At 55.5% G+C, this 16874-nt stretch overlaps 2 protein-coding genes across 3 annotated transcripts in view; both read left to right on the top strand.

Annotated features, from left to right (window-relative positions):
• LOC147103056 (cytosolic 5'-nucleotidase 1A-like) overlaps positions 1 to 5581 on the top strand; it is an 88680-nt gene extending 83099 nt beyond the window's left edge. For both annotated transcript variants that reach the window (XM_085962329.1, XM_085962328.1), the window contains one exon: positions 5240 to 5581. In XM_085962329.1, coding sequence (XP_085818455.1) covers positions 5240 to 5581 — 342 coding nt within the window. The remainder of the gene's footprint in view (positions 1 to 5239) is intronic.
• A 282-nt stretch (positions 5582 to 5863) lies between these two features.
• On the top strand, positions 5864 to 11730 carry LOC147103055 (uncharacterized). Its single transcript, XM_085963170.1, has 3 exons — positions 5864 to 5900; positions 9422 to 9695; positions 9728 to 11730. Exons 1-3 carry the CDS (start codon positions 5864 to 5866, stop codon positions 11634 to 11636), a joined length of 2220 nt encoding a protein of 739 aa, XP_085819296.1. The 3' UTR covers positions 11637 to 11730.
• Positions 11731 to 16874: the final 5144 nt, after the last annotated feature.

Below are 16874 nucleotides of genomic sequence, written 5' to 3'. Positions count from 1 at the left end.
GTGAACACTCTGCACTGTGAATGATCTCTGCACTGAGTGTGAACACTATCTGTACTGTGAGTATGAACATTCTCTGCATTGTGAGTGTGAACACTACACTGAGTGTGAACACTCTCTGCACTGTGAGTGTGAACACTATCTGCACTGTGAGTGTGAACATTATCTGCACTGTGAGTGTGAACACTGCACTGAGTGTGAATGATCTCTGCACTGTGAGTGTGAACGCTCTGCACGGAGTGTGAAAACTATCTACACTGTGAGTGTGAATGATCTCTGCACTGTGAGTGTGAACACTCTGCACTGTGAATGATCTCTGCACTGAGTGTGAACACTCTGCACTGTGAGCGTGAACATTCTCTGCACTGAGTGTGAACACTATCTGCACTGTGAGTGTGAACATTCTCTGCACTGAGTGTGAACACTGTCTGCACTGAGTGTGAACGCTCTCTGCACTGTGTATGTAAATGCTCTGCACTGAGTGTGAACACTCTGCATTGTGTGAACGTTCTCTACACTATGAGCATGAACGTTCTCTGCACTGTATGAACATTCTCTGCATTGAGTGTGAACACTCTACACTGAGTGTGAACACTCTCTGCACTTTGAGTGTGAATGATTTCTGCACAGTGAGTGTGAACACTATCTGCACTGTGAGTGTGAACATTCTCTGCACTGTGAGTGTGAACATTCTCTACACTGTGAGTGGGAACACTATCTGCACTGTGAGCGTGAACATTCTCTGCACTGTGAGTGTGAACATTCTATACACTGTGAATGTGAACATTCTCTACACTGTGAGTGTGAACACTCTCCACTGTGAGTGTGAACATTCTCTGCACTGAGTGTGAATGATCTCTGTACTGTGAGTGTGAACACTCTGCACTGTGAATGTGAACATTCTCTGTACTGTGAGTGTGATCACCATCTGCACTGAGAGTGTGAATGATCTCTGCACTGTGAGTGTGAACACTCTCTGCACTGTGTGAATGATTTCTGCACTGTGAGTGTGAACACTATCTGCACTGTGAGTGTGAACATTCTCTGCACTGAGTGTGAACATTCTCTACACTGTGAGTGTGAACACTATCTGCACTGTGAGTGTGAACATTCTCTGCACTGAGTGAACATTCTATACACTGTGAGTGTGAACACTATCTGCACTGTGAGTGTGAACACGCTCTGCACTGTGAATGTGAACATTCTCTACACTGAGTGTGAACACTCTCCACTGTGAGTGTGAACATTCTCTGCACTGAGTGTGAATGATCTCTGCACTGTGAGTGTGAACACTCTGCACTGTGAATGTGAACATTCTCTGCACTGAGTGTGATCACCATCTGCACTGTGAGTGTGAATGCTCTCTGCACTGAGTGTGAACACTATCTGCACTGTGAGTGTGAATATTCTCTGCACTGTGAATGTGAACACTCTGCACTGAGTGTGAACATTCTCTGCACTGTGAATGTGAACATTCTCTGCAGAGTGTGAACACCCTGCACTGTGTGTGAACACTCTCTGCACTGAGTGTGAACACTCTGCACTGTGAGTGTGAACATTCTCTGCACTGTGAGTGTGAACACTCTCTGCACTGTGAGTGTGAACACTCTCTGCACTGAGTGTGAACACTAACTGCAATGTGAGTGTGAACATTCTCTGCACTGAGTGTGAACACTATCTGCAATGTGGGTGTGAACACTGCACTGAGTGTGCACATTCTGCACTGTGAACACTCTCTGCACTGAGTGTGAACACTATCTGCAATGTGAGTGTGAACACTGCACTGTGAGTGTGAACATTCTTTGCACTGAGTGTGAACACTATCTGCAATGTGAGTGTGAACTCTCTGCAATGCGAGTGTGAACACTCTGCAGTGAGTGTGAACACTATCTGCAATGTGAGTGTGAACACTCTGCACTGAGTGTGAACACTATCTGCACTGTGAGTGTGAACATTCTCTGCACTGAGTGTGAACACTGTCTGCACTGAGTGTGAACGCTCTCTGCACTGTGTATGTAAATGCTCTGCACTGAGTGTGAACACTCTGCATTGTGTGAACGTTCTCTACACTATGAGCATGAACGTTCTCTGCACTGTATGAACATTCTCTGCATTGAGTGTGAACACTCTACACTGAGTGTGAACACTCTCTGCACTTTGAGTGTGAATGATTTCTGCACAGTGAGTGTGAACACTATCTGCACTGTGAGTGTGAACATTCTCTGCACTGTGAGTGTGAACATTCTCTACACTGTGAGTGGGAACACTATCTGCACTGTGAGCGTGAACATTCTCTGCACTGTGAGTGTGAACATTCTATACACTGTGAATGTGAACATTCTCTACACTGTGAGTGTGAACACTCTCCACTGTGAGTGTGAACATTCTCTGCACTGAGTGTGAATGATCTCTGTACTGTGAGTGTGAACACTCTGCACTGTGAATGTGAACATTCTCTGTACTGTGAGTGTGATCACCATCTGCACTGAGAGTGTGAATGATCTCTGCACTGTGAGTGTGAACACTCTCTGCACTGTGTGAATGATTTCTGCACTGAGTGTGAACACTATCTGCACTGTGAGTGTGAACATTCTCTGCACTGAGTGTGAACATTCTCTACACTGTGAGTGTGAACACTATCTGCACTGTGAGTGTGAACATTCTCTGCACTGAGTGAACATTCTATACACTGTGAGTGTGAACACTATCTGCACTGTGAGTGTGAACACGCTCTGCACTGTGAATGTGAACATTCTCTACACTGAGTGTGAACACTCTCCACTGTGAGTGTGAACATTCTCTGCACTGAGTGTGAATGATCTCTGCACTGTGAGTGTGAACACTCTGCACTGTGAATGTGAACATTCTCTGCACTGAGTGTGATCACCATCTGCACTGTGAGTGTGAATGCTCTCTGCACTGAGTGTGAACACTATCTGCACTGTGAGTGTGAATATTCTCTGCACTGTGAATGTGAACACTCTGCACTGAGTGTGAACATTCTCTGCACTGTGAATGTGAACATTCTCTGCAGAGTGTGAACACCCTGCACTGTGTGTGAACACTCTCTGCACTGAGTGTGAACACTCTGCACTGTGAGTGTGAACATTCTCTGCACTGTGAGTGTGAACACTCTCTGCACTGTGAGTGTGAACACTCTCTGCACTGAGTGTGAACACTAACTGCAATGTGAGTGTGAACATTCTCTGCACTGAGTGTGAACACTATCTGCAATGTGGGTGTGAACACTGCACTGAGTGTGCACATTCTGCACTGTGAACACTCTCTGCACTGAGTGTGAACACTATCTGCAATGTGAGTGTGAACACTGCACTGTGAGTGTGAACATTCTTTGCACTGAGTGTGAACACTATCTGCAATGTGAGTGTGAACTCTCTGCAATGCGAGTGTGAACACTCTGCAGTGAGTGTGAACACTATCTGCAATGTGAGTGTGAACACTCTGCACTGAGTGTGATCACCATCTGCACTGTGAGTGTGAATGATCTCTGCACTGAGTGTGAACACTATCTGCACTGAGTGTGAATATTCTCTGCACTGTGAATGTGAACACTCTGCACTGTGAGTGTGAACATTCTCTGCACTGTGAATGTGAACACTCTGCACTGTGAGTGTGAACATTCTCTGCACTGTGAATGTGAACATTCTCTGTACTGAGTGTGAACACCCTGCACTGTGTGTGAACACTTTGCACTGAGTGTGAACACACTGCACTGAGTGTGAACACTCTCTGCACTGTGTGTGAACATTCTCTGCACTGTGAGTGTGAACACCAACTGCAATGTGAGTGTGAACATTCTCTGCACTGAGTGTGAACACTATCTGCAATGTGAGTGTCAACATTCTCTGCACTGAGTGTGAACACTATCTGCAATGTGGGTGTGAACACTGCACTGAGTGTGAACATTATGCACTGAGTGTGAACACTATCTGCAATGTGAGTGTGAACACTGCACTGTGAGTGTGAACATTATTTGCACTGAGTGTGAACACTATCTGCAATGTGAGTGTGAACTCTGCACTGTGAGTGTGAACATTATCTGCAATGTGAGTGTGAACACTCTGCACTGAGTGTGAACACTATCTGCACTGTGAGTGAACTCTCTGCAATGTGAGTGTGAACACTCTGCACTGAGTGTGAACACACTGCAATGTGAGTGTGAACACTCTCTGCACTGAGTGTGATCACCATCTGCACTGTGAGTGTGAATGATCTCTGCACTGAGTGTGACCACTGCACTGTGAATGTGAACATTCTCTGCACTGTGAGTGTGATCACCATCTACACTGTGTGTGAATGATCTCTGCACTGTGAGTGTGAACACTATCTGCACTGAGTGTGAATATTCTCTGCACTGTGAATGTGAAACTCTGCACTGAGTGTGAACATTCTCTGCACTGTGAACGTGAACACTCTGCACTGTGAGTGTGAACATTCTCTGCACTGTAAATGTGAACATTCTCTGCACTGTGTGAACACCCTGCACTGTGTGAACACTCTCTGCACTGATTGTGAACACTTTGCACTGAGTGTGAACACTCTGCACTGAGTGTGAACACTCTCTGCATTGTGAGTGTGAACACTAACTGCAATGTGAGTGTGAACACGCTGCAGAGTGTGAACACTGCATTGTGAGTGTGAACACTCTCTGCATTGTGAGTGTGAACACTCTCTGCACTGTGAGTGTGAACATTCTCTGCACTGTGAGTGTGAACACTAACTGCAATGTGAGTGTGAACATTCTCTGCACTGAGTGTGAACACTATCTGCAATGTGAGTGAACATTCTCTGCACTGAGTGTGAACACTATCTGCAATGTGGGTGTGAACACTGCACTGAGTGTGAACATTCTTTGCACTGAGTGTGAACACTCTGCAATGTGAGTGAACACTGCACTGTGAGTGTGAACATTATCTGTAATGTGAGTGTGAACACTCTGCACTGAGTGTGAATACTCTCTGCACTGTGAGTGTGAACACTATCTGCAATGTGAGTGTGAACACTGCACTGTGAGTGTGAACATTCTTTGCACTGAGTGTGAACACTATCTGCACTGTGAGTGAATACTCTCTGCTCTGTGAGTGTGAACGATCTCTGCACTGTGAGTGTGAACATTCTCTGCACTGAGTGTGAACACTCTACACTGAGTGTGAACACTCTACACTGTGAGTATGAACACGCTCTACGCTCTCGGTGAATTGTATTAATTCCGTGTTTACAGGGGCCTCTCAAAGGATTTTTGGAATCGCTGGGAAAGTTACAGAAGAAGTTTTACGCGAAAGGCCAGCGTTTGACGTGCCCAATCCGCACGTACCTGGTGACAGCCCGGAGTGCAGCCAGCTCGGGTGCGCGGGCGCTGAAGACGCTGCGCAGCTGGGGCCTGGAGACGGACGAGGCTCTGTTCCTGGCCGGCGCGCCCAAGGGGCCGCTCCTGCAGAAAATCCGGCCCCACATTTTCTTTGATGATCAAATGTTTCATGTGGAAGGTGCGCAGGAAATGGGCACGATTGCAGCCCATGTTCCTTATGGAGTTGCTCAGAGACACAGGAGGACGGAGCAGTAGGAGGACGGAGGGGAGTCGGAGCAAGGTGTGGGCTGGAGCTTGTTCCTGAGCATCGTGTGTGCTGGGATGTACGGGAATCTGACATTAGCCCAGCCTCTGATCTGAATGTTTTTGCAGTAGTTTCCATATGACCAGATTCTCTTTGCTGCTCCTCCACCTGCTAGTTCTACCCCGGACCGACCAGTCATTCCTCAGCTGATCCGCTGCCAATCCCTGCTCTTCATAGGGCCGATTCCTGCCCCTCCCCCTCTGCCCCAGCACTGGGCGGGACCGTGCCACCCGATGCCCCCTGTTCCTGTCCGGACCCAGCAGTGCCGAGGTACCCCGGCCTGGGCCACTGACATGGTCTCAGACACCCTCAGCACAGGCCTGTCCCAGGTGAGGAGGGGGCAGATTTCTGCTCAGCTCTGGGCCTCTCCCCACCCTACAGCAGAAAGCGGGGTTCCCCGGTCGGGAGTCAAGGTCGGGAGTCTAGGTCGGTGCAGGTCAGCAAGCAAGGGGCATGCTGAAGGGGGGCTTTAAAATTCAACTTACCTCCCTGTCTCCAGCCCACACCCAAGATTCCCACAGGCCCCTGGGTGAGGGATCAGGGCCAGCCATAGCACCAGGTGTCACTGGGCCCTGCACTGAGGCACACAGCAGGTCAGGCAGGAGGTTGGGAAACGCCCCTCCCTCCCGAGACCCGCCCCTCCCCCCAGGAACTGCCCCTCCCTCCCGAGACCCGCCCCTCCCCCTGGGAACCGCCCCTGCCTCCCGAGACCCGCCCCTCCCCCCCGGGAACCGCCCCGCCCTCCCGAGACCCGCCCCTCCCCCTGGGAACCGCCCCTCCCTCCCGAGACCCGCCCCTCCCCCTGGGAACCGCCCCTCCCTCCCGAGACCCGCCCCTCCCCCCGGGAACCGCCCCTCCCCCCCGGGAACCGCCCCGCCCTCCCGAGACCCGCCCCTCCCCCTGGGAACCGCCCCTCCCTCCCGAGACCCGCCCCTCCCCCTGGGAACCGCCCCTGCCTCCCGAGACCCGCCCCTCCCCCCGGGAACCGCCCCTCCCTCCCGGGAACTGCCCCGCCCTCCCGAGACCCACCCCTCCCCTGGGAACCGCCCCTCCCTCCCGGGAACCGCTCCGCCCGAGACCCGCCCCTCCCTCCCAAGACCCGCCCCTCCCTCCCGAGACCCGCCCCTCCCCCCCCGGGAACCGCCCCTCCACCCCCCCCCCCCCGAGACCCACCCCTCCCTCTCGAGAACTGCCCCTCCCTCCCGAGACCCACCCCTCCCCCCCGAGACCCACCCCTCCCCCCCGGGAACCGCCCCTCCCTCCCGAGATCCGCCCCTCCCCCCCGGGAACCACCCCTCCCCCCCCAGACCCGCCCCTCCCTCCCGAGACCCGCCCCTCCCCCCCCGGGAACCGCCCCTCCCTCTCGAGAACTGCCCCTCCCTCCCGAGACCCACCCCTCCCCCCCGGGAACCGCCCCTCCCTCCCGAGATCCGCCCCTCCCCCCCGGGAACCACCCCTCCCCCCCCAGACCCGCCCCTCCCTCTCGAGAACTGCCCCCCCCTCCCGAGACCCGCCCCTCCCTCCCGAGACCCGCCCCTCCCTCCCGAGACCCGCTCCTCCCTCCCGAGACCCGCCCCTCCCCCCCCAGGAACTGCCCCTCCCTCCCGAGACCCGCCCCTCCCCCCCCGGGAACCACCCCTCCCCCCCCAGACCCGCTCCTCCCTCCCGAGACCCGCCCCTCCCCCCCCCCGGGAACCGCCCCTCCCTCCCGAGACCCACCCCTCCCCCCCCGGCACTGCCCCTCCCTCCCGAGACCCACCCCTCCCCCCCCGGCACTGCCCCTCCCTCCCGAGACCCACCCCTCCCCCCCCGGCACTGCCCCCCCCTCCCGAGACCCGCCCCTCCCTCCCGAGACCCACCCCTCCCCCCCCGGCACTGCCCCCCCCTCCCGAGACCCGCCCCGCCCGAGACCCGCTCCTCCCTCCCCCCGGCACTGCCCCTCCCCCCCCCCGGCACTGCCCCTCCCTCCCAAGACCCGCCCCTCCCTCCCGAGACCCGCCCCCCCCTCCCGAGACCCGCCCCTCCCAAGACCCGCCCCTCCCCCCCCCGGCACTGCCCCTCCCCCCCCCCCGGCACTGCCCCTCCCTCCCAAGACCCGCCCCTCCCCCCCCGGCACTGCCCCTCCCCCCCCCGGCACTGCCCCTCCCCCCCCCCCCGGCACTGCCCCTCCCTCCCAAGACCCGCCCCTCCCCCCCCCGGCACTGCCCCTCCCCCCCCCGGCACTGCCCCTCCCTCCCGAGACCCACCCCTCCCCCCCCGGCACTGCCCCTCCCTCCCGAGACCCGCCCCTCCCTCCCGAGACCCACCCCTCCCCCCCCGGCACTGCCCCTCCCTCCCGAGACCCACCCCTCCCCCCCCGGCACTGCCCCTCCCTCCCGAGACCCGCCCCTCCCTCCCGAGACCCACCCCTCCCCCCCCGGCACTGCCCCTCCCTCCCGAGACCCACCCCTCCCCCCCCGGCACTGCCCTTCCCTCCCGAGACCCGCCCCTCCTTCGTTAGATGGGGGCTCCCGAGTTAGGCGGGAGGGGAGGTGGGGGTTCACTGGCATTAGACGGGGTGGGGGGGGCTCCCTGGCCTGTGTGCAGCTTCAGCCCAGCCCTGACCCCGAGGAAAGCAAGCAGTACCCCAGAAGATAAAGAGCGGAAAGACAACATCATGGCTCTCGGTGCCTTTTACCTCATTGTTGCGCCTGGAAAGTGGGGCAAGGGTGGGAGACCTGCCCTCAGTTCACTGTCCCGCCCATACCCCGCCCCCCGACCCACCTGTTCCGACCCACCCAATCCCCTGACCCGCCCGTTCCCCACCCGCTCCCCACGCCCCGACCCACCCATACCCCACCCCCCGACCCACCTGTTCCCACCCCCCGACCCACCCAATCCCCTGACCCGCCCGTTCCCCACCCGCTCCCCACGCCCCGACCCACCCATACCCCGACCCACCTGTTCCCACCCCCCCGACCCACCCGATCCCCACGCCCCGACCCACCCAATCCCCTGACCCGCCCGTTCCACGCCCACTGTCCCAGGTGCTTGAAACATGCATCATGTGAGTCAAATACGTCGTCACTAAGTGTTGCTGTCAGGTGGAGCTGGAACCAGAGCAAATCCCACGGTCACGGCTTTGCTCTGGGCTCTGTCACCTGGTGACTAAGCAGATCTTGGGTATTCCGGTGATTAAAAAAGTGGAAACCTATCTATTATATAAAATCTAAGATCACAGAACTCGTTGGAACTTCAAGAACTGTTAAGCTTAGAGTGGAGATGCTTTAAGCAGGAAATGTTTTATCGTTTAACTGAATTGTGTGTGTTTTAAAATCCCCCAAACTTTGCTGAAATTTGTTCTGCATGTTGCACTTTGATAAGGAGGAGGTGTGGTTAGACTCGGCCCGCAGCATCCTGAGTAGCTCAGAGCTTCAGTGGCAGCTTTGCTTGTTTTGTCTGTAGTAGCACTTTATACAGTCGGACTGGGTGTAACAGCTCCTTGTCCACCCAGGCCCTGACACTGTGTACATGGGAGTGGAGACCATGGAGTGAGCATGTTGGTAATCTGGCCATGGGGAAATTGGAGTCTGCTTTACCTGAATGGCCAGCGATGGTCCCAGAGTAATATGGAAATCACCTGGATCAGTTAGAACTGATTGAAAACAGTGGTGGGGAGACAGGTTGTCCCAGCGTAGGATCTGAGAGTGAGAGTGAGAATCTGTGGGCCGGGGCCAGGGTGGATCCTTTATACCCAAACCCAGAAGCTACTCTGTTATTGCATACAATATATTATCAGGGGTGTTTGTAAGGGTCTCTTCCCTGTAACAATCCCACCATATTCCTCAACCCCACTCACCCACACCCCACCATATCCCTCAACCCCACCTACCCACATCCCACCATATCCCTCAACCCCACCTACCCACATCCCACCATATCCCTCAACCCCACCTACCCACATCCCACCATCTTCCTCAACCCCACCTACCCACACCCCACCATATCCCTCAACCCCACTCACCCACACCCCACCATATCCCTCAACCCCACCTACCCACATCCCACCATATCCCTCAACCCCACCTACCCACATCCCACCATATCCCTCAACCCACCTACCCACACCCCACCATATCCCTCAACCCCACCTACCCACACCCCACCATATCCCTCAACCCCACCTACCCACATCCCACCATATCCCTCAACCCCACTCACCCACACCCCACCATATCCCTCAACCCCACCTACCCACACCCCACCATATCCCTCGACCCCACCTACCCACACACCACCATATCCCTCAACCCCACTCACCCACACCCCACCATATCCCTCAACCCCACTCACCCACACCCCACCATATCCCTCGACCCCTCACCCACACCCCACCATATCCCTCAACCCCACCTACCCACATCCCACCATATCCCTCAACCCCACTCACCCACACCCCACCATATCCCTCAACCCCACTCACCCACACCCCACCATATCCCTCGACCCCACTCACCCACACCCCACCATATCCCTCAACCCCACCTACCCACATCCCACCATATCCCTCAACCCCACCTACCCACATCCCTCCATATCCCTCAACCCCACCTACCCACACCCCACCATATCCCTCGACCCCACCTACCCACACACCACCATATCCCTCAACCCCACCTACCCACATCCCACCATATCCCTCAACCCCACTCACCCACATCCCACCATATCCCTCAACCCCTCACCCACACCCCACCATATCCCTCAACCCCACCTACCCACACCCCACCATATCCCTCAACCCCACCTACCCACATCCCACCATATCCCTCAACCCCACCTACCCACACCCCACCATATCCCTCAACCCCACCTACCCACACCCCACCATATCCCTCAACCCCACCTACCCACACCCCACCATATCCCTCAACCCCACTCACCCACACCCCACCATATCCCTCAACCCCACCTACCCACACCCCACCATATCCCTCAACCCCACCTACCCACACCCCACCATATCCCTCGACCCCACATCCCACGATATCCCTCAACCCCACTCACCCACACCCCACCATATCCCTCAACCCCACCTACCCACACCCCACCATATCCCTCAACCCCACTCACCCACACCCCACCATATCCCTCAACCCCACTCACCCACACCCCACCATATCCCTCAACCCCACTCACCCACATCCCACCATATCCCTCAACCCCACTCACCCCACATCCCACCATATCCCTCAACCCCACTCACCCACATCCCACCATATCCCTCAACCCCACTCACCCACATCCCACCATATCCCTCAACCCCACTCACCCACATCCCACCATATCCCTCAACCCCACTCACCCACACCCCACCATATCCCTCGACCCCACTCACCCACACCCCACCATATCCCTCAACCCCACCTACCCACATCCCACCATATCCCTCAACCCCACCTACCCACATCCCTCCATATCCCTCAACCCCACCTACCCACACCCCACCATATCCCTCGACCCCACCTACCCACACACCACCATATCCCTCAACCCCACCTACCCACATCCCACCATATCCCTCAACCCCACTCACCCACATCCCACCATATCCCTCAACCCCTCACCCACACCCCACCATATCCCTCAACCCCACCTACCCACACCCCACCATATCCCTCAACCCCACTCACCCACATCCCACCATATCCCTCAACCCCACTCACCCACATCCCACCATATCCCTCAACCCCACTCACCCACATCCCACCATATCCCTCAACCCCACCTACCCACATCCCACCATATCCCTCAACCCCACTCACCCACATCCCCATATCCCTCAACCCCACTCACCCATATCCCTCAACCCCACTCACCCACATCCCACGATATCCCTCAACCCCACAGTGGCCCCTGTTCTATTACCCATTAGTACCCGCCCCTCGTCCACTGGCCCTCGTTCTATTACTGGCTTTGCTCCTGTCGAATGCTTTGTACATGTCTGGAATGTGGAGAAGTGTGTAACACTGAGTAAGCCCTCTAGGCCGGGGAGAGCTGGCGTGTTTCACTGCCGACAGGATCTGTATGAAGCAAGCTCGATACTGAGAGCAATTCGGCTCCTTTGATTAGTAGCCTGAGTGAAGATTTGAAATATTTGTATGCTTGAGGTTTTGCTGTAATATTGAATGATGTTATCTACTAGACAATGAATGTTATATTTATGCTATACATAGACAGAGTTAATTATAGGTCGTTGGAGCACTTTATGTCAATTCACTTGATATTCCATCAAACTGGAAGGAGTGAAATTTTGTCATAAGAATATACCAAACAAAAACATGTACCGTCGCAGTACAGTGCTGACACAGTGAGGGGGGTGGTGGGGCTGTGACTGGGGGGGGGGGGCTCTGGGACCGGTGGAGGGGGGGGGGGGGGGGGGGGTGAGGGGAGGGCTCTGGGACCGGGGGAGGGGGCGCAGGCTCTGTAACAGTGGTGACTGTATTCCTTCATTAGTCACTATTATTGTGCTTCTCAGTTACTCTCGCTCTATTACTGTACTCTTACTCTCGCTCTATTACTGTACTCTTACTCTCGCTCTATTACTGTACTCTTACTCTCGCTCTATTACTGTACTCTTACTCTCGCTCTATTACTGTACTCTTACTCTCGCTCTATTACTGTACTCTTACTCTCGCTCTATTACTGTACTCTTACTCTCACTGTTACTAACAGTGATACTGTACCACTCCTATGACGTTGTGACTATTACTGTCAGCTGTGGCTCAGTGGGCAGCACTTTCACCTCTGCGTCAGAAGGTGTGGGTTCAAGTCCCACTCCAGAGACTTGAGCAAAAAAATCCAGGCTGACGCTCCCAGTGCAGTGCTGAGGGAGTGCTGCACTGTCGGATGAGATGCCCCCTCAGGTGAATGTAAAAGATCCCCTGGCACTATTTCGAAGTAGAGCAGGGGGAGGTATCCCCAGTGTCCTGGCCAATACTTATCCCTCAATCAACATCACTAATACAGATTACCTGGTCATTATCTCAGTGCTGAGTGTGGAGCTTGCTGTGCCCCATTAGCTGCATTACAACAGTGACTACACTTCAAAGGTACTTCATTGACTGGAACATGTTTTGGGATGTCCTGTGCTGGTGAAAGGCACTATCGTTCTTTTTTTGATATTGTGTCTATTACTGTCATTTTATTAGTGTTACATTACCACAGCAATGAAGTGATGCAGTAACTGTACAAGTGTCCATCTGTTATTGTGACTGTATTAAAGTGTCATTCGGCCACGATACTGTGACTCTGTTAGACTGTGACTGTTACAGGATCACTCTGTTAGTGGGACTGTAACTATTACTGAGCCACAGGAACAGTTACTGTCACACTCTGACTGGATCACTGTCATTCTATTGCTGTATTGCTGCGACTGCATCCGTGTCATGGAGTCACTCAATATTAAGTCACAGTATTAATGGATCACGATCACTGCGTCATTTTATTGAAAAGATTGTATCACGCCATTCACTTCTTCATTGGAAGTCTGTTTACTTTGGGGGGAAATTATTTTTGACTTTGGACACTCCTTTAATAAAAAAGCTCAATCCTGCTCCTGCCTGATGTCAGCTGTGAGAGGACACAACATGGAGGAGAGTTGCAATCTGCCTTGTTTGTGGGAACCAGAGCTCACCCAGAGTGTCTCGGACCCTACCCACTGTGCCTGCTCCAACCCGTTGTACCTGCCCCAGCCCCAGCCCGCTATGCTTGCCCACCCCAAGTCCCCACATCCTTCTCTCCAAAGACAAATGACACCCCAGATCACTGACTCGACCCACTGCACTGGTTTAGTTGAAGATCTGTCTGAATTCAGCGTTGCTGATTGAATGCTGCACCTTGTGCCAGGACTGTACTTCACAGGTCTGGTGTCATTTTCAACCAGCGATAGGTTCTGCAGGATATTAACCCTGTGTATTTCTCCCTCTCTGTGCGAGGGCCACAGTCACTCACTGCATACAGTCACATATCAGGACCTGAACTCTGTATTGCTTGCACTGTTTTACTCTTATATTTTAGGAGATTGTGTTTGTGCTCTGAATAAATCTCAAGGTGAATCAGGCTCAGGTCTATCTGTGGGTTTCTTAGGTATGGTGTCATTCTGAAAATGTACACACTTCTAACTGACAGCAACGGCAGCCTGTGCTTTAACAGAGCAATGCAAGGATTGAACCTCTGGCACACAACTAGGAAACCCAAGTGAAACTTCATTCCAGGCTGGTATTGGAGCTTGGCCTGTTCCTGGAGCTGTTGGGCCAAGATTTTCCATCAGCATTAATGACAGGAATCAGGCTGCAGGACGTGTTCTGATGAAAGGTCACTGGGCTGAAACGTTAACTCTGTCTCCCTGTCTGCTCCGATGATGCCTCGCCTGCTGAGTATTTCCAGCATTTCCTGTTTTCATTCCAGAGTTTCAACAGCCGCAGGATTTTGTTGTTGTTGCAGGATGTGCTCGAGCCTGGCACCTGGTGGAGTCTGAGAATGGCACTGATGGTGTTCACAGAGCTCGTCAAAAACTGGACTCCCAACCTTCATTACTGAAATGGAGACTGGGCTGTGAATGGTCAGGGAGACAGGGTTGGTAATTACAGCAACAATCAAGTTCATTTCCTTCATCATTTTATGTTCGCGTCCATTCTTTGACAGATGATCAGTTCATGACTCCACCCCTCTGCTCACTCCGCCCCTCCTACAACTAGCCTCGCCCCTTGTCCCACCCTCACCCCACCCGATCCTCACTTCACACCCTCACCCCAACCCGATCCTCACTTCACTCCCTCACCCCACCCCCCGATCCTCACTTCACACCCTCACCCCAACCCGATCCTCACTTCACTCCCTCACCCCACCCCATCCCCCGATCCTCACTTCACACCCTCACCCCAACCCGATCCTCACTTCACTCCCTCACCCCACCCCACCCCCCGATCCTCACTTCACACCCTCACCCCAACCCGATCCTCACTTCACTCCCTCACCCCACCCCACCCCCCGATCCTCACTTCACACCCTCACCCCAACCCGATCCTCACTTCACACCCTCACCCCAACCCGATCCTCACTTCACTCCCTCACCCCACCCCACCCCCCGATCCTCACTTCACACCCTCACCCCAACCCGATCCTCACTTCACTCCCTCACCCCACCCCTGATCCTCACTTCACACCCTCACCCCAACCCGATCCTCCCTCACCCCAACCCGATCCTCACTTCACTCCCTCACCCCACCCCTGATCCTCACTCCACTCCCTCACCCCAACCCGATCCTCACTTCACTCCCTCACCCCACCCCCGATCCTCACTTCACACCCTCACCCCACCCCTGATCCTCACTTCACTCCCTCACCCCAACCCGATCCTCACTTCACTCCCTCACCCCAACCCGATCCTCACTTCACTCCCTCACCCCACCCCTGATCCTCACTTCGCACCCTCGCCCCAACCCGATCCTCACTTCACTCCCTCACCCCACCCCTGATCCTCACTTCGCACCCTCGCCCCAACCCGATCCTCACTCCACACCCTCACCCCACCCCCTGATCCTCACTCCACACCCTCACCCCACCCCTGAGCCTCACTCCACTCCCTCACCCCTGATCCTCACTTCACTCCCTCACCCCACCCCCTGATCCTCACTTCACTCCCTCACCCCACCCCCTGATCCTCACTTCACTCCCTCACCCCACCCCCTGATCCTCACTTCACTCCCTCACCCCAACCTGATCCTCACTTCACTCCCTCACCCCACCCCCTGATCCTCACTCCACTCACTCACCCCAACCTGATCCTCACTTCACTCCCTCACCCCACCTGATCCTCACTCCACTCCCTCACCCCACCCCTGATCCTCACTCCACTCCCTCACCCCACCCCCTGATCCTCACTCCACTCCCTCACCCCACCCCTGATCCTCACTTCACTCCCTCACCCCACCCCCTGATCCTCACTCCACTCCCTCACCCCACCCCCTGATCCTCACTTCACACCCTCACCCCAACCCGATCCTCACTTCACTCCCTCACCCCACCCCTGATCCTCACTTCACACCCTCACCCCACCCCCTGATCCTCACTCCACTCCCTCACCCCACCCCTGATCCTCACTTCACACCCACCCCGATCCTCACTCCACTCCCTCACCCCAACCCGATCCTCACTTCACTCCCTCACCCCGCCCCTGATCCTCACTCCACTCCCTCACCCCAACCCGATCCTCACTTCACACCCTCACCCCACCCCTGATCCTCACTCCACACCCTCACCCCAACCTGATCCTCACTCCACTCCCTCACCCCACCCCTGATCCTCACTTCACTCCCTCACCCCACCCCCTGATCCTCACTTCACTCCCACCCCCCGATCCTCACTTCACTCCCTCACCCCAACCCGATCCTCACTCCACTCCCTCACCCCACCCCTGATCCTCACTTCACACCCTCACCCCACCCGATCCTCACTCCACTCCCTCACCCCACCCCCTGATCCTCACTCCACTCCCTCACCCCACCCCTGATCCTCACTTCACTCCCTCACCCCACCCGATCCTCACTTCACTCCCTCACCCCACCCCCTGATCCTCACTTCACACCCTCACCCCAACCTGATCCTCACTCCACTCCCTCACCCCACCCCTGATCCTCACTTCACTCCCTCACCCCACCCCCTGATCCTCACTCCACTCCCTCACCCCACCCCCTGATCCTCACTCCACTCCCTCACCCCAACCCGATCCTCACTTCACTCCCTCACCCCAACCCGATCCTCACTTCACTCCCTCACCCCACCCCTGATCCTCACTTCACACCCTCACCCCACCCCTGATCCTCACTTCACTCCCTCACCCCACCCCGATCCTCACTCCACTCCCTCACCCCAACCCGATCCTCACTTCACACCCTCACCCCAACCCGATCCTCACTTCACTCCCTCACCCCAACCCGATCCTCACTTCACTCCCTCACCCCAACCCGATCCTCACTTCACTCCCTCACCCCACCCCCTGATCCTCACTCCACTCCCTCACCCCACCCCTGATCCTCACTTCACTCCCTCACCCCAACCCGATCCTCACTTCACTCCCTCACCCCAACCCGATCCTCACTTCACTCCCTCACCCCACCCCTGATCCTCACTTCACACCCTCACCCCAACCCGATCCTCACTTCACTCCCTCACCCCACCCCCTGACCCTCACCCCACCCGATC

Source organism: Somniosus microcephalus, chromosome 20 (genome assembly GCF_052327205.1).
Source record: "Somniosus microcephalus isolate GS21.2 chromosome 20, FLI_Smic_1.0, whole genome shotgun sequence".
In the NCBI taxonomy this organism is placed as follows: Eukaryota; Metazoa; Chordata; class Chondrichthyes; order Squaliformes; family Somniosidae; genus Somniosus; species Somniosus microcephalus.
Note: the sequence above shows the minus strand (reverse complement) of the source record. Positions and strands in the feature narration are given on the sequence as shown.